Genomic DNA, 17,539 nt, shown 5'->3' on the forward strand with positions numbered 1-17,539 from the left:
CGTGAGGAAAGGGCTGCGCAGGACCTTGAGCCGCCCCGCCCGCCCCGCCCTCCGTCCTACGCGCCGCTTCACTTTTCACTTGCATTTCTCGCGAATCGAATCGGGCGGGCCGTGCGGGGGCGTCGCGTTTGGAGGGGCGAAGGACCGCGAAGGACCGCGAAGGACGCCCGGCTGGTATCGGAAGCGATAAAAGTGGCGCGCCGGCCGGCCGGGGTATCAGTGCCGTTGTCGCCGCCGTCTGCCCTTCACGCCCTTAGCACCGGACCGGGCCGCGGAGTGTCAGTGCGTCCGTGCGCGCGCGCGTGTGTGTGTGTGCGTGTGTCTGTGTGTCAGTGCATCCCTCTGGATTTAGTGGTGTGTGGGTGACCGGAGCGCGCCGCGGTGGTCCTGCTGATCCTATTGGTGGTCGTCGTCGTCCAGGATGGCGCCGTTGCAGGGGCTGGTCCTGGCGGCCCTGGCGCTGCTCGGGGCGCCCGCGTCTTACGCCGTGGCCCTGGCCGCGCCCGCCGCCGACAAGGCCGTGGAGGTGGACGGCAACGCCCTCAACGAGAGCAGCAGCAATAACAGGTGAAATTACTGCCCCCCACGACCCGACTTGTCAACAAACTAGGCGCGAAGTGGCCAACTCCCTTCGTTTTGTCACCGTTTTCCTTAACGGCTACCGCTTGCAGCGCGGCTGCTGGTGACACCCTGGGCGTGGCCCACGCCGCTGTGCAGCGAGGCTGCGCCGCGCGCTACACGATGACGTGCCTCAAGCTGGACGCCCTGAGCGTGCTGAGCCGCATGGCCGTACCCGCGTCCTACGACCTGCTGCCCGGCGTCACCATCCACCGCCAGCAGGACGCGGCCGCGGGGGCCGGCCTCGACCTCCCCGTCGACCTGGTGCGGTCCTTGGCCTCGGACAGCCACGCTGACCGCCGCCTGGACGAGTACCTCATGACGCGCTTTGGCAACTTCCTGGACTCACACACCGTGCAGGTGCACCTGCTGGACCTGCAGCCTGTGGCCAGCCTCCGCAGGGCGCTGGGAGACGGCGACGGCGACGCCACAGGTAGGCTTGCACGTAAGCTTCGTTTTCCTGTGTTTTTGAAGTGCGACCGCCTTGAGACGTGGACTTGACACCGGCGTTCCCCTCGGCAGGACGCAGGAAGAACGGCATCTGGCAGCAGCTGATGGGCGCGGGCATGATGATGGGCGGCTCCACGCTCACCATGGGGCTGTCCGCGCTGGCCGCCATGGCCGGCAAGGCCCTCATGCTGTCCATGCTGTCGCTCGTGCTGTCCGCGCTGTCCGGCATGAACGGCGGCGGCGGGGGCGGTGGCGGCGGCCACTCGCAGAAGCAGACGACGTACGAGATCATCAGCAAGCCCATCTACACGCACGGCCACTCGCACTCCGCAGAGCTGCACCACGAGCCCTCGGGCCCCGCGGCCGGCTACGGTCTGTACGGCCGCGCCAAGGACGAGAGCACGCTGTCGGCCAGCACGGCCAGCGGCGTGGGCAGTAGCGCCCTGGGCGCGCCGCCGGGCCCCACCTACATCACGCAGTTCCCGCGCAGCCTGCAGGAGTCGGCGCAGGTCTCGCACCACTCCAAGAAGGCCGAGGACGAGAAGGCGTCGTCGGGCAGCACCGTCGGCGCGGCCAACTACGACAGCCTGCTCATTCGCAACCTGCAGTACGTCAAGGGCCAGGACGGGCGCGCCAAGTACGCCATCGCGTCCGACTTGGTGCCCTCGGAGACGGACTACACGGCCAGCAACGGCGACGAGGCGGCCAACGGAGCGAGCAGCAGCAGCAGCAGCACGGCGCCGAGGAAGTACGCCAGCCACGACGACCCTGCGGCACGCAGCTTCCAGGTAAGGGTTTGACACAGTGCTTCGGGAAGCATGGGTAAGAGACGACTCATTTTCTGACTTGGCTTGTGCCGCAGCTCTCCGCGGCCGAGGAGGCCGACGACGGCGTGGCGGGCGTGGCGGGGCTGGCCGGCCTGTACGAGTCCGGCGGCGGCGTGGTGGCGGGGCCGCGCTCCATGCACGCGCTGGCGCGGATGCCGCAGCTGCTCGTGCACCCCGTGTCCTTCCGGGAGCCGCTGCCCTCCGACGTGCTGTCGCTGACGGGGCCCGGGTCGTCCTGGGAGGGCATCACGGCGGCGCCCTCGACGGTCCGGCCGCAGGTCAACCCGGCCTTCGTCGTGGCCAAGCCCGTGAGCGTGGGCGAGGACCTGGCCGGCCCCGCGTCCCAGGCCCCTCGGACCGTCGCCTACCGGGCCTACTCGTAGCGTCGCCCGGGCCGCCCCCGAGGCCGCGGGAACACGACCCGGACGACGACGGCGACCCCACGCTCCACGAACACGCCCCTCGTGGCGCTGGGGGAAGTGAGCTGAGTGGACGCGGCGCAGCGGGGCGGTCGAGCGGCAGCGGCAAGACGCTCATGGACGCCGTCAAGATCGGCAGGATCTTGTACCTGCTGGGGTACGAGTTCGTCCTGTTGATGCACGCCAGCTTCAAGCACATCGTGTGCCCCGACTTCTCGTGCTAGTCCAAGCCGGCGTCATCTCCGAGACGGACAACCATGTGGAGCTAGAGATCTCAGCCAAAGAGTCGGACCTCAGGAGGAAAAGCGTTTTGCAGTTTCTCTGAAGAATCAGTGGGTGTACCTCGACTGTAAGACAAAGTGACGGACACAAAAAACAAAACAAAGATGTCGACGTTTAAAAGTGAGAAAAATGATCTGTTTAAATATTGAACCAGTCCTAGCACCGACTGCAAGAACCTGTTGCGTGTATATCCTGCAGTAAAAAGTCAAATGACATGATTACGAGAAACAAGACTTGAAAGGCCGCGACTGAGCCCTCCGCTGCTGTCTGCAGATGGTTGGGTCTGACGAATGAACGAAGGCAATGCTGAAAATCGACCTTCGATTTCAAATCGACACGTGACTGCGACAGGACTGATTTTGTATTTATTTTAAGATAGGCGATTAGGCATAAGACTATTTATTTCTGGCACGTCGCTCAATGATTTTGTACAATAAAGTATTTATTGAAAGAGTGTTCTCACTGCCTCCACTCCACCCCTTGCGAGCGTGGCTTTTGGTCCCCGGGCTTCCGGGGCCGATTCGGCGAGCCACTCCCATCCTCGGCCTTCCTCGGCTCCCCGAATACAGTTACAATCCAATGAATAAATCGGCGGGCCGCGCGCTGCCCGCGACCCCTTCCATATTCAATCACTGCCAACGTGTGCCTGCCAGTGTCGCGCCGAGTCGGGCCGACTGTTCTAGTGGCGAACTTGGCGCCCCCGGCGGAGAAAGCGTCGCCCCGCGATCACTTTAATCCGAATCCGACATAAAAAGCCCTGGGCATTTTTTTTTCGCCGGGCCGCCGCACCCATGCACTAACCACAAACTCTAGCCGGTCGGTGACAACGCCTGTGGTTCCCTGGTTAAGAAACGCGCCGGTTAGATCGAGAGCTCGAATCGAACAGAGACGCCTTTCGTTTTTGTTGAGCCGAAAGAGATATTTGAGGACATTTTAAGCGATCTACAACCATGCGCGGCAAGCGCCTCCTCGGTACCGGCGGCCATCTGCTCGACACTGTGCGAGACTGTGTGACACTGGGCGCGACACGCATCCGCGCCTCCCGACGGCATGCCTGGCGGTGTGCCACGTGCCCCGTGTCGCCGAGAAGGAGGCCCTGCTCGTCTAGGAGTTTCCTTGCCGGGCGATCACACCGATCATCATCACGGCGCGCAGGAGTATCGAGGTGACAAGCCGCCAGGGCGTGGCGGGGCGTGGCGGGCCGCGTGGACACATCAGCGACAATCAACAATGCCGAGGGCCTGCATGGTAATGAGCCCCGGGGCGCCGCGACGCCGACGACGCCGACGACGCCAACTTATAAAGACGCGGCGCCGCGCCGCTCAATCAGTGTCCGTGTCGAATGTGTGGAGTGCGCGTCGTGGAGGTTGTGAACATGGCGAGCGTGATGTACCTGGCGTGTTTGGCGGCGCTGCTGGTGGCCGTCGCGGCCACGCCGCTACCGTCCGACGGCAGCCTCGCCGACCAAGTGGCGCCGCGACGCCCCGCGGAGGGCGCCGTCGTCCTGGACGAGGACCTCGCCCGGAAGAAGAACAAGGCCAACGTGACCGTCGGTGAGGAGGTCCTCACCGCCATCGTGGACGGCCTGACCGGCGAGAGCGAGGACGCCAAGTTCGGCTCCGACCTGCGCGAGCAGTTCGGCATCCTGGTGCAGGCCGTCACCAAGCTGGGCGTCAACGCCATCAACAACTACGGGGCCGGCAACAAGAAGAAGCCCGCCGCCGTCCGGGAGGCCGGTGACTGCGGCCAGGAAGCTGCCGCCGGCTGCCTGGAGTCCAGCGGAGAGTCCAGTGGAGAGTCCAGCGGAGAGTCCAGCAGCGACTCCAGCGGAGAGTCCAGCAGCGACTCCAGCGGCGAGTCCAGCAGGAGCGCCAGGGCGGTGGACAACGTCGGTGAAGGTGCGTCTTGTAATTACTTTTTGCGGACGTCCCGGGGGACTTGTTGGCGCCGTGGAGGATGAAGGCGCTAATTGGGGGGGGGGCTCGGTGGCGCCGAGGCTTGGCCCTGGCCGCGGACACGGTCCGGAGCCGTGGGCAAGTGGCGGCAAGAAGGGGGGAGGGGGGCAGCTGCCGAAGAAAGCACGGCATTTATCGATACTCGGCGTGACAGGTGACGAATCGGCGCCTCTGTGTAGCAGTGTGGCCGCCCCCATGAAAGTGTCGAAGCTGGCCGAGTGGAACGCCATCGCCATCACAGGCGTCGCCTTTCCCTGTGGCCCGGGGTTCTCCGTGAGGTACTTCTTGGGTGCAGAGCAGAGTGTAGGGCACTGCTGGGGGCAATCAAAAAATGACCAAGTCATTAGTGTTGTTTTGGGCCTCGGCGTTTGGCACGTGAGGCTAGCCTCTGGCGTCGCCAGAGTCACGGGAACCCTGTCCCCACACCGCGGTCGCGGTCTGCTTGTTGTTGACGGTGATGATTGGCGTCCTTTGCAGGACGGCGGCGGCAGGTGCGCAGGCTGCTGGTGCGGTACCTGGTGCTGCTCAAGGTGTTCGCCCTGGGCATCATCCTGCCCGGCGCCGTGCTGCTGTCGCTGCTGCAGTCCTGGAAGGCCGTCACCCTCTCCCTCATGGCCCTGCTGCTGGCCGGGGTCATAGGCATCCGGGGGCTCGTCAACACTGCGGGTACGACGATAGTAGGCACGCCGTTTTGAGACACAATGATAGAACACTGGTCCTGCTCGCGTCGGGGCGACTTTCAACGGTGTAGATCATACGGTTTCGATGCTTGCGGGTTCGGGCCCGAGTCGTCCCTCGCAGTATAGAATTAATTACGCTGACTGCCACCGGGAATGACAGATTCGCACATGACCATGGTCTGACTGCAGTCAGGTCCCACCCATGACTAATTTAAGCCAAAATCACGGATCGACACAACCTGAAAATAGCAAAACAAAAATTAATGTCCAATGTCCTTGTTTCTGCTTTCAGCCAAGGGCCAGTCCGCCGAGGTGATCCACACGACCGGACCGGGCGGGCACTACTGGAGGCGCGTCTCCTCGCAGGAGCAGGGCCAGGAGCCAGACCGCCTGGCCTACGGGGCCTACGTCCCCGTCAACTAGGCTGACGGGGAGTCCACTCGCAAGAACAGAAAATTATTTATTTATTTATTTAACGTAATAATCACACATCTCGATTGCTCGATTTATTTATTTATTTGCCACGATCAGCTGTGATGATGAAACAAATGACAAACATAAGTTTAATATTTATTTTCTTGCTGTATGATTTGATTTTCTCTAATAAAAGAATGATTGCTTTATACATGATCACCGTCATGAATCTCTGGTCCTTTGTTTCCGACACTATTTTTGCCACACTCCGTTTCCTCCTCTTTGTTTCCGAGCGCCAGTTGCTTGGGCGCCACTTTCTCGGCCGGGTCCTCCAGGGTTTGAACGCCACAGTCCGTATTTGCATACGGCCCGCGTTCTTCGACCGTTTGTCCGACGCTAAGTGACACTTTCCCAGCGCGTCGTTTAGCGACTGCCGGTGCGTCAGTGCACCGCATCAGGCTCCAAACAACAGCACAAAGTAAATAATAGAAGCACATTGCCTCGCGAGTGGGTTCTCACGCACGGACTCGGGGCACGCGGAAACACGCTCGCGCACCTGCGCTCCCTGCGGCAGGGGAAACGATTTTTGATTGCTTCGGGGACTGCGACACTGCCTCCAGTCGTCGCGATCGCCAGGTGCGCGTCGGACGCGGCGGTCGCTCCTCGTCCACGTCATGGAGGGCACGCCGCCGGTGAGGCCCGAGCGACGGGGCGGCCGCGCGGCTCGACGAAGCGACAACGCCGTCCCCGAAGGCGCCCCTGGCGGCGCTGCCGCGGCCTCCGGGAGCGTGGTGCACCCTGACGGCGTCCTCCGGGGCCCGCCGCTGTCCTCGCCCCTCCCCAAGGAGTCCCTGGGCGTGGTGCTGCTGCGGGGCATGCGGCGCCACGGTTCGCGAGACGCACTGGTAGGCCACCGCCAGCACGGCCGTGCCTCTTGAACAAGCTCTGCAGCACCGCCTTCCCTGCTGCAGGTGGACGTCGCCACCGGGGACGCCACGACGTACAGCGACCTGGTGGGTGAGACGCTCGTCCTGGCGCGCGCGCTCCGTGTGCTCCTCGACGACATCCAGGGGGAGCGCGACGCCAAGGCAGAGCGGCGGCGCCGCGACGTCGACCAGCACCACGACGTGGTTGGCGTCTTCATGGAGAACCGGAGGGAGATGCTGCCGTGCCTCGTGGCCAACCTGCTGCTGGGGTCGCCGATCTCGCTGCTCAACGCCCTCTCCAACACGGGTACGGAGGTTGGCGCCGCGGTCTCCGCGGTCTCCGCTAAACCTAAATCTCGATTCGTTTCCAGGCGAGCTGGTGAGCGCGTGGCGCGCCACGCGGCCCACCGTGTCGCTCTGCTCGCGCGCCACCCTGGCCGTCGTCCTGGAGGCGGCCCGCTCGCTGCCCACGCTGCGCCACGTCGTCGTGTTCCCCGGGGCCGCGCCGGACGCGCCGGACGACTCGGGGGACGGCGACGTTGCTGCTGCCGCTGCCGCCGTCCGGGCCTCGCTGCACGCCGTGGCCTACGAGGACCTGCTCACCAGAGTGGCGCGTAAGTTTGTCGAAACGGTAACTAATGTGTAGAAATCGTGGTTTGGCCTGACTTTAAGCAGCCACTGCGTCTAATCTAAGGTGGCTAATCGTTCTCCCTCAACGGGTGGGTACTCTTTGGGCCTTCCTTTAGAACACCTTTGTTACGGAGTGCGATTATCCGCCTTAGTTTGGAAGCGGTATTGCAGCAAAGTTTGTCGAAACGGTAACAAATGTGTAGAAATCGTGGTTTGGCCTGACTTTAGGCAGCCACTGCGCCTAATCTAAGGTGGTTAATCGTTCTCCCTCAACGGGTGGATACTCTTTGGGCCTTCATTTAGAACACCTTTGTTACGGAGTGCGATTTTCCGCCTTAGTTTGGAAGCGGTATTGCAGCAAAGTTTGTCGAAACGGTAACTAATGTGTAGAAATCGTGGTTTGGCCTGACTTTAGGCAGCCACTGCGCCTAATCTAAGGTGGCTAATCGTTCTCCCTCAACGGGTGGGTACTCTTTGGGCCTTCCTTTAGAACACCTTTGTTACGGAGTGCGATTATCCGCCTTAGTTTGGGAACAGTATTGCAGCAAAGTTTGTCAAAACGGTAACAAATGTGTAGAAATCGTGGTTTGGCCTGACTTTAGGCAGCCACTGCGCCTAATCTAAGGTGGCTAATCGTTCTCCCTCAACGGGTGGATACTCTTTGGGCCTTCCTTTAGAACACCTTTGTTACGGAGTGCGATTATCCGCCTTAGTTTGGGAGCGGTATTGCAGCAAATTGGAGAGGGGGGAAGGAATTTTCAGACCTCTAAAATAGGGGTTCTTGGGAACCCCTAAAAATTTGAACCCTACGACCCTTTTTCCCCGCAATGGGGTTCGAGCGAGCCGCCTTCTTAACTTCGGTGTTCGGATGTGACTTTTCGTGTTTTTCTCGGCGCAGCGGAGGAGGCGGTGGGAACGGACAACCTTCTCGACATCCTCCGGCCCGTGGAGGTGGAGCAGCACGTGGCGTTCTTGCTGCAGTGTGGCCGCGGCGGCCGCATCGCGCGCCTCACCCACCGCAACCTCACGTACACCGTGCAGCTCCTCGGGTGAGCAACGCAGCGCGCCGCAGCGCCGTGCGGGTAGGCCGCCGAGCGCGCACCGCTCCGCCGGCGCGTAGGCAACTTATCCTGTCCCGCTGCGCGCAGGGAGCCGGACGCCGCGGGGTACGGCTGGAGCGGCGACGACGTGCTGCTGCTGGGGGCGCCGCTGTCGCACGCCTTCGGCCTGGGCGTGTGCCTGGGCGCGCTCAAGCTGGGCGTCAAGGTGGTGCTCATGCCGCACTTCAGGGAGCAGCTGTTCCTTAGCGCCGTGCACGCTCACAAGGTACTTGTTGTGCTGGGAGCTCCTCACGGTCCCCCGACGGTGGCTGAGTACTCTTGCTGCGCAGGTGACGCAGTTGGTGTTGGTGCCTGGCCAGGCGGCGGTGCTGGCGCGCAGCCCCCTGCTCGAGGACGCCGTCGTGCCGCGTGGCGGCGTGCGCGGCCTGCTGCGGGGCGTGGTGTGCGCCGCGGCGCCGCTGCCGCGCGCCCTGCACCGCGACCTGACCCGCCGCCTGGCCGCGCCGTGCCGCCAGGCCTACGGCTTGACGCAGGCCTCGTGCTCGCTGCTGGTGGCGCCGCGGGGCGCGCCCCCCGACACCCAGGGCATGGTGGTGCCCGGCGCCGAGGCCAAGGTGGTGGCCGTCGGCAAGGCGCGGACGCTGGGCCCACACCAGGTCGGCGAGCTGCTGCTCCGGGCGCCCTCCATCATGGCGGGGTACCTGGACCAGGACGACGACGCCATGGACGCGGACGGCTGGCTGCGCACCGGCGACCTCGCGTACTACGACGCCAAGGGCTGCGTGTTCGTGGTGGACCGCCTGCGCGACGTGGCGCTCTACACGCACTTCAAGGAGTTCGACGACGCCCACACCGAGGACTGAGACGGAAAGAGTCGTAAAGAATCAAAAACTTCATTTTTGCACAGAATTTTATTCAATAAATAAGTTGTGTAAAATAAATAAATCAATAAATATAAAAATAAAATAAATAACCTTCATACAATGTTGCACCATGGCTGTGCTAGTTTGATGGATACTTGAGCGTCCCACTTTGTCGCGTCAATATCACAGACAGTTGGAATAATTAAGCAGATGAGGGGGCGGGGGGTTTATTCTCAGTGGCAAAAGAACCGGCCCGGAGACACCTCTTGCCCGAGCGGACGTCGCGTGTGCATGGGGTATGGGCGGGGACTGTTCTTTTTCCAGTGATAGTATCATCTTTGGCAGACTACGACAATTCAAAGCGGAGACAAGCAGTATTGTGAAAATATTTGTTTGGGGGACATCTTTCACTTGAGGTGCGTGGCGATGGAGTAGGCGCGGTAGGCGAGGGTCATGGGGTCGGCCAGGCCGCCGAACCAGGAGTCGTCCGCGGACCTGGCCGCCCACGTGGTGTAGGGCTGGTAGGCCTGGTAGGGCTGCTGGTAGTCGCTGCGGGAGTAGGGCCCCGAGCCCGTGCCCGTCGGCAGGTAGTTGGTGCCCTGGCCCTGGTTGCCGGGCAGCCCGGGGATGCCCGCCAGGTTGCCGAACGAGTTGCCCACGTTGCCGAACAGCTGCGTCACGCTGCCGCCCATCTGCTTGATGATCATGGCCTTGAGGATGATGAGGGCGAGCGTGCCGAGCATGAGTGCCAAGCCCGCCGTGTTGCCCGCCATGCCGCCCGTCATGGGACCCATGACCATCATCACGGACATGAGCATCATGAGCAGCTTCATGAGCTTCTTCTTGATCTTCTTGATCATCTTCTGCTTCTTCTTGCTGTTGCCGCCGCCGCCGATGGAGGGGATGGAGCCCCTGCCCTCCACGACACCGTAGCGGTGGTGGCCCGACATGGCGCGGCCCTGCTCCACGACGTCCTCGTCGTCGTCGTCGTGGCCGCCGGGCCGGTCCAGGTGGATGTCGACGGTGGTCTTCGGGGAGCGGCCGACGCGCAGCGTGCCGGGCAGCGAGAAGCGCAGCACGTGGGTGTCGAAGAAGTCGTCCACCAGGCGGTCCACCATGCCGGCCAGGTCCGTCACGTCGGCGTCCTCGTCTGCAAACAAACGACCCCCAATTAGAAAGGCGGCCCGGTGAGGCGGCGACGCGGCGGCCGACTCGATCAGCGACTCACCCAGCACGTGCTGGCGGGCCTCCCCGTGGCGGGGCTCGACGCGCACCACCGTCAGGAAGTCGCCCAGGAGGCGGAAGCGCTCCATGCGGCCCAGGCGGTCCAGGAAGAGGAGCAGCTTGCGCTGCACGCAGGGCACGGACAGGCGCAGCAGGCACTCCGAGTAGAGGCCGGCGAGCGCGCCGCCGGGAGTCTCGTCGTCGACCTGGTCCTGCGGGTCCTGCGGGTCCTCCTTCCGCTGCGCCCCGTCCACGTCCACCTCGTTGCTGGCGGCGTCGTCCTCCTGCGGGGCCAACTCGTCATTAGCGTTTCCGTCGCCGCGGTTCTTTCTCCCGCGGCCGGAAACGACTCCGATGAGGACGATGACGATGAAGACCGCGGCGCAGGAGCGAGCAGCCCAAGTCCCCCGCGGTTTTCAATCGAGGGGGAAATTCCACCGAAAAAACTAACGCGGCGCCTCCTAGTGTGTAGGCAACACCTCCAGCAGCACGGCCAGAGGGAACGCGGGACCGCTAGGCGCGCCGCCCCGCCAGCAGCCCGCCAGAGGGAAAGGGAGGGGGGGGGGCAGCGCGCTGCTCCTTAATCAGCCGATGCGAACCCATTCACAGCTCGGCAAGGCACTGGCGGAAGCGGCGAAGCAGTGCGGAGAAAAAAAGCGGAAACAATGGAGTGTAGCGGGGTGCTGGATGCGGGATGCTGCGCCTAGAAGCAAATTAGACGACTCTAGTTCGGGACGCAGTCCGACCCGAATTAGGCAGATGCTTTATCGCTCTTCTCACGGCGAAAGTGCATCGGCCGGCCCGGTCGCTTTGTTGTTCTGCCGATCGGTCGACTTCCCAGCCAATAGGCGATAGGCAAGGCGCCGCGTCGGTGTGCGTTATTGTACCGAACCGATAACACACTTTGACGTTGACGGCGGCAAGGGCTCGGCTAAGCGTAGGCAAGACAGGCAGGGAAGACGGACATGTCCGCAGTGCGGCCGTCGGTCCGTCCCTCTCGCACTGTGCCACCCTCTCGCGGAATCAGCCTGCGGTTTGAACTTTGTACTGACCGTGGCCGAGGCGAAGGCGGACAGGAACTTGGCCGCGCGGCGTAGGATGTCCCCGAGCTGCGAGGCGCGCTGCGTGAGCGTGGCCATGGTGGGGTGCGGCGAGTCACCGCGGCTGGCCGTCGTCGCCCAGGGGATGAAGCGGCCCTGGCGTCCGGCGGGGTCAAGCGCCGTCTGCGGGCAAGGGAGGGACCGCGTCGTGGAGTCAAGCATGTTCTCAGTGACAGGCAATGCCCAACTCGGCCACTTTCAACGACGCCCTGTTCCTGACGCGTTCGCTCACCTCGTTGTCGGCGTCCTCGACCTCCACCCCCCAGCCCTGCGCCGCCGGCGCGTCCAGCGGGGCCGCCACTGCGGGTGCGGCCTGCTCGCGGACGTCCTGCCCGTCCTTCCCGTCGTGCGTGGCGGCGCTGGCGGGGGTGGCGGTGCTGCCGGGGGCGGCTGGCTCCGGGACGACGGCGGCGTCCTGGGCGGCGCTGCACAGGTGGCTGAGGATGAGCAGGACGGCGCCCAGGATGAGGCCGAAGCGGTGCCGTCGGCACGCCATGTCTGCGAGTGCTGCGTTGCTGCGCTGTTGCGCTGCGTCCGTCGCCGTGCTCCGTACCCAACTGAACGGGAGGCGCTCTGCGCACGCTAAGTTATAAGTCGCGGAGCACGCCGACGGCGCGGTGCGCGGCCCGGGGCTGCTGCCTGGAGGAGGAAGGGTGCGCCTGGGTCGCCTGCGGCGGCGGCGGGGCTTCAGTGCGGAGGCGGCGGTCGCGAAACAGAGGGGGAGAGGGGGGAGGATGAATAGACATGCCGTGACATCTTTCCCTCGATAGGACTCCGGTTGAACGGTTGGTTTGTTGACACGGCGCGGCGGATTGCCACGCCCTGTCCCCCTTCCACCAGATTGCTGCGTTCACAAAAGTGCCTCGCGGCCCGAAAAATACAAATGCATTCAAACCAGTTACAATGTGGATATAGGATGAACACACGTCGATGCTGTTGTAGCAATCTCTGTGATGCACGGAAATAAACTTCCCTACAGTAAAGAATTAATTTTCATACTGCAGAACCTCTGGGCGCGCAGAGTTCAACCTGGTACAATACTCTTTGTCTCAAGCCGTGTGCAAACCTAGATGTACTTAAATTGAGATAGATGAAATTAGGCTCGCTGCGTTGCTGTGCTTGGGGTTGCCTATCCTGCGGGCGCCACCACCACTCCTTACATCGACGCAGAGAAATGTAGGGTCTTTTCCCTTTCATCAAACTCCGCGCTCGAATCCGGAACGTGTCACCGAAATGCCGTTGCCGGTCCACCGCGCAGTGCCTTCCCTTTCGGCACGATTCGTATGATTGTGGCGATAGCTCCGGGGCACACCGCCAGGACGCCGCCGGTACACCGCAGGCCGCGCCGCGTAGGCGGCAACTTTCCTTGCGTGCGTCGCCGCGGCTGGGCGGCTTGAGGCCGCGGATGCAGATTGGCCGGGAATGAGTGCCGCGGCGACGCGTCGCGTCGTGACGCCGGCCCCGTCGGGCACGTCCCATCAGGCGACATCCAGCATCCAGGCGGTGTGCTCCTTGTCTGCGCGTCCGCTTGTCTACGCCCCGCCGGCACCCAGCCGCCACCGCGGGGGCGGGGGCGGGGGCGGGGCAGCCTCCGCGCTTCCGATCCGAACCGCGGGTGCGGATGCGCGGATGCGGTGCGACGGCGTGCGGCTTTGGGGCGCATTTCACTTGCTCGCTCTGGGTCCGGGAGATGCGCTGTGCGTGCGGGGGAGGGGGAGGGGAGGGGGCGCCCCTTTCTCTGGAGGGCAAGCCACGCGGCGGAAGAGCACCGCGGTATGTCGCGGCCACCCGTCGAGCGTCGCCCCAAATTGGCTTTCCAACGCGACATTCAGTCGCGGAAAATTAACGGATAGGTCACAGCGGTTCTCAACCTTGGGGTCCCCAAATGGGGTCGCGAAAAAATTTCGAGTGGTCGCGGCGAGGTAACTGGGGTCGCTTGGGGTGGCGGCGGTTTCCCAGCTGGCCCACCCGCCGAGCACTGGCGGGAACAACTTTTAAGTTGATCAAAACGGTCACGAATGTCTTTGAAAAATCGTGTTTTGGGCCCACTTTAGGCATCCACTGCGTCTGATCCGAGGCGGTATTCCGTCCTCCCTCAACGGGCAATTGGTCTTTAGACCTTTCTTTAGCATGCCTTTGTTACGGAGTGCGATTATCTGCCTTAATTTGGGAGCAGTATTGCCGCAAAGTTGATCAAAACGGTCACAATTGTCTGTGAAAAATCGTGTTTTGGGCTGACTTTAAGCAGCCACTGCGTCTGATCCGAGGCGGTATTTCGTCCTCCTTCAACAGGCAATTGGTATTTGGACCTTCTTTTAGCATGCCTTTGTTACGGAGTGTGATTATCAGTCTTAGTTTGGGAGCAGTATTGTCTCAAAGTTGGCCGAAACGCTCAGAAATGTCTTTGAAAAATCGTTGTGCCTGTTTTGGTCAACTTTGAGACAATACTGCTCCCAAACTAAGACTGATAATCGCATTCCGTAACAGAGGCATGCTAAAGGAAGGTCCAAGGAACAATTGCCCGTTGAGGGAGCAAAATGCCCGCCTTGGATCAGACGCAGTGGCTGCTTAAAATCGACCCAAAACATGATTTTTTAAAGACATTTCTGAGCGTTTTGGCCAACTTTGAGACAATACTGCTCCCAAACTAAGACTGATAATCGCACTCCGTAACAGAGGCATGCTAAAGGAAGGTCCAAAGACCAATTGCCCGTTGAGGGAGCAAAATGCCCGCCTCGGATCAGACGCCCATTGGAGAACTCTGTTTACACGTTGCATTCGAACGCTTTCAAGCCTTGTTTCGGAGGTAAAAATTGAATCCCTCGCCTCTCCTCCTCCTGCCGCCAACCTGGGCGCCGGCGGCGCGACCTCCTACCCTACCGCCACGACCTCAGGCGTGCGGTGTCCCTGGCTCCCCCGCCACCGTGACCCTGGCCCTGGCTCCGCGGCCCCCTGGCTCGGTGGCGGCCTCGCGGAGGGCCTAGGGCGCCGCGCCTGGCGCTTGTCGCCGCGACACGTCGATATAAGAAGGTACTCCGCCTCTCGGGCGGCAGTTTGTCGTGGCCTCCGCGTCGAGCAAGTCCCTGCGTCCTGCGACTCACTCGCGAGAGCGAGAGAGGACGCGTCCCTCGCCGACGACGCCGACCAAGACGCGCGTCGTCGAGCTTGCTGTCCGCGATGGCGCCGCCGCCGTCCTGGACCGTCGCCGTCATCCTGGTGGCGTGCTTCGGCCGCACCTCGGCGTCCGCGTCCGCCCCGCTGAGCCGCGACGTGGACGTCGTGGTGGCCGAGTCCCCCGTCACGCTGCGGACCACGACGGACGCCACGCTGACGTCGACGGCCGTGTCGTCTGACGAGCAGCAGCAGCGGCCCGGCCTGGCCGACGTGGTCAAGGCGCGGCTGGGCGACGCGCCGCCGCACGCCAAGCAGAGCATGGTCCTGTACGCGGACAACGCCACGGTGCACACGGCACACGTGTTCGGGGGTAAGTGGAGTTCCATCGGGGGAGGCCAGTCTGCCGTCGAGGATGGAAAGCAACACGTGCTGTGTTTGCAGGGCGAGGCGCCAAGGCCATCCGCTTCACGTCCAAGAGGGGCAACGAGCTGGACCCCGCCCTGGAGGCCCTGCACTCGATGGCCGGCCCCAGCAGCACCACCCCCGTCCCCGTCCCCACCTTCAGCGCGCAGCCCGCCGCCACCACGGCCCTGCAGCCCGCCGAGGCGCCCAGCCCGTGGAGCGCCTTCAAGGGCGTCGTCTCGGACTGCCTGTGGGGGTTCTCGGCCACCTGCCTGCAGCGGAAGCTGCTGGTCTTCGTCAACAGGCTGTCGCGGATGGAGCGAGTCAAGTGAGTTCGCTGTTCGTCATTTTTCGAATCATTACTGGTAGCCGATAATAACTTTCCAAAATACTTGCCGTGTTTCGCTCAGCCTGCTCGGAAGCTACGTGTCGCTGGTGCGCGTGACGGACGACGCGCCACCCCCTCTCTCGGAGCACGTCCTGGAGGCCAGGGTGGCGGATGACGAGGAGGACTCGGAGACGGCCCTGGAGGCCCTCATGCAGCACAACGTGGACTCGTTCGTGGAGAGCCACGTCCTCCGCTTCCGGGTGCCGTCCTGGATCGGCAGCACCCTCGGCAGCGTGGGCACTGGCAGGGACGTGGACGCCGTCGACGTGGAGCTGGAGGAGCTCGTGGAGAGTAAGTGTCGCCACGGCGGGGAGGTTCGGGGATGCGCGGAGCTCGTTGTGACAGGCTTTCTCTTCTTGCAGCTCGGCAGAAATTCGGCGGCGGCGGCGGCAAAGGGGGCGGCGGCAAGGGCGGCGGCGGCAAGGGTGGCGGTGGGAAGGGCGGGGGCAAGGGGGGCGGCAAGGGCGGTGGCAAGGGCGGAGGAAAGGGCGGCAAGGGTGGCAAGGGAGGCAAGGGCGGCGGCAAGATGATGAAGAAGATGATGAAGGGCATGTCCAAGATGGGCGGCGCCATGATGTTCGGCCTCCTCGGCAAGGCCGCCCTGCTCGCGCCCCTTCTCGGCTTGCTGTCCACGCTAGCGCTCAAGGCGTCCACCATAGCGCTCATCATCGCCAAGATCATGTTGCTGAGGTCGGTCTTCAGCGGCGGTCTGGGAGGCCTTGGCGGCCTTGGTGGAGGCGGTGGCGGCAAGGGTGGCTTGAGCAGCCTGTTCAGCGGCTTCGGCGGCGGCGGTTCGCAGCAGCCCAGCAGCGGCTACGGCGCCCCCGCGGCAGGGCCGAGCAGCAGCTACGGTGCCCCCGCCCCCAGCCAGTACGGCGCCCCCGCGCCCAGCCAGCCCAGCAGTCAGTACGGCACGCCGCAGTTCAACTCGCCAGCGCCCACGTCCAGCTACCGGCCGCCCAGCACCGGGTACGGAGCCCCCGCCGCGGCCCCGCAGCAGTTCGCGCCCCCCAGCACCAGCTACGGCACCCCCGCCAGCAGCTACAGCCCGCCGGCCTCCAGCTACAGCCCGCCGGCCTCCAGCTACAGCTCGCCGGCCTCCAGCTACAACCCTCCCAGCTCCGACTACGGCGCGCCCACGGGGGGCAGCTACTTCCCCACCGGTGGCGCGGGCTCCAGTGCGGGCTCCAGCGCGGGCTCGTCGTCGTCGTCCTTCGGGGGCGGCGGCGGGGCGTCGTCGGGCAGCTCGGCGGGCAGCTCCAGCAGCAGCTTCGGCGCGTCGGCGCCCGCGGCCCCCGCGCAGAGCGGCTACGTGGGCGGGGGCAGCCACTGGGTGAACAAGAGGGCGTGGGACGCGCACGCCCTGGCCTACAGCGCCTACCTGCAGGAGCCCGAGATGCACACCACCACGGAGCCGATGCTGTAAAGGCCCGCGCCTACCCGTGCCCAGCTGTACCACTCCGGAAGGCGGTGCCCGTGCGGCTCTGTGATTCCGAAAATTTCGCCAAAGAAACTCCTTTCTGTCTTAAGTTTTGCCGATTTGACTTTGCAGTGTAGAATCTGTGCCGTTAGTCTGGCCACGTTTTCGGAATCCTGGAACTGCCAGCCTTCGCGAGCAGCCGCAACGCCCAGACACGTTTGGTCGCGTGGTTGGCTCGCGATGCCCCCGGCTATTTTCGTGCTGTGATGTTCCCGCTCTTTTATGTTCGTAGTTATTTATTTGTATATTCTCGTAGAGCTCCTTCCACTGTCCCAATAAAAGACACAAATCCGCACTTCATGAGGCCTTCATTTCACTCCCGACTCCAAGGGGCAAGAGGGTTTGCCAAACTCCTTCAGGCGCTCTGCAGCGGGCTCTCTGCCTTGTACGATGGGTTGCCTACATTCAGGCGCTAGCCTAAGGGGAAGAGAAGGTGCCCACACGGCACCAGAACTGAAATACAGCCACGTTTACATGGCTCATGTGGTCGCTCTATTCACCAAATACCACTCCGAATCTCATTTAAAAAATTTTTGAGCTTGCATTCAGACTTTGAAGTTGATCGTGTAACTGTCACTGTAAACATACAAGTCCCTATTTTACGTGGTACGTAGTCTTCTCCTCCACGCCTCACGCCGCGTGACGCCGCACTGGTCCGCCGGTGTGCGATGGTTTGCCTACACTGCAAGGCGCACCTCGCGTCCGG

The 17,539-nt window shown here is 63.1% G+C and overlaps 4 protein-coding genes across 4 annotated transcripts; 3 read left to right on the forward strand and 1 right to left on the reverse strand.

Moving 5' to 3' along the window:
• Positions 1-741: 741 nt before the first annotated feature.
• On the forward strand, positions 742-2,278 carry LOC117653112. The gene is made up of 4 exons (XM_034398508.1): positions 742-1,051; positions 1,141-1,856; positions 1,931-1,948; positions 2,057-2,278. The coding sequence occupies exons 1-4, from the start codon at positions 742-744 to the stop codon at positions 2,276-2,278; spliced, it is 1,266 nt and encodes a 421-aa protein (XP_034254399.1).
• A 1,693-nt stretch (positions 2,279-3,971) lies between these two features.
• On the forward strand, positions 3,972-5,778 carry LOC117653114. Its single transcript, XM_034398509.1, has 4 exons — positions 3,972-3,996; positions 4,096-4,494; positions 5,029-5,217; positions 5,524-5,778. Exons 1-4 carry the CDS (start codon positions 3,972-3,974, stop codon positions 5,652-5,654), a joined length of 744 nt encoding a protein of 247 aa, XP_034254400.1. The 3' UTR covers positions 5,655-5,778.
• Positions 5,779-9,209: 3,431 nt separating this feature from the next.
• LOC117653115 lies at positions 9,210-11,611 on the reverse strand. Its single transcript, XM_034398510.1, has 3 exons — positions 11,402-11,611; positions 10,354-10,633; positions 9,210-10,275 (listed from the first exon to the last, which is right to left on the reverse strand). Exons 1-3 carry the CDS (start codon positions 11,609-11,611, stop codon positions 9,533-9,535), a joined length of 1,233 nt encoding a protein of 410 aa, XP_034254401.1. The 3' UTR covers positions 9,210-9,532.
• Positions 11,612-14,626: 3,015 nt separating this feature from the next.
• Positions 14,627-17,128, forward strand: LOC117653116. Its single transcript, XM_034398511.1, has 4 exons — positions 14,627-14,933; positions 15,005-15,293; positions 15,376-15,644; positions 15,716-17,128. The coding sequence occupies exons 1-4, from the start codon at positions 14,627-14,629 to the stop codon at positions 16,777-16,779; spliced, it is 1,929 nt and encodes a 642-aa protein (XP_034254402.1). The 3' UTR covers positions 16,780-17,128.
• Positions 17,129-17,539: the final 411 nt, after the last annotated feature.

The sequence above is a fragment of the Thrips palmi genome, unplaced genomic scaffold, assembly GCF_012932325.1.
Source record: "Thrips palmi isolate BJ-2018 unplaced genomic scaffold, TpBJ-2018v1 HiC_scaffold_8, whole genome shotgun sequence".
Taxonomy (NCBI): Eukaryota; Metazoa; Arthropoda; class Insecta; order Thysanoptera; family Thripidae; genus Thrips; species Thrips palmi.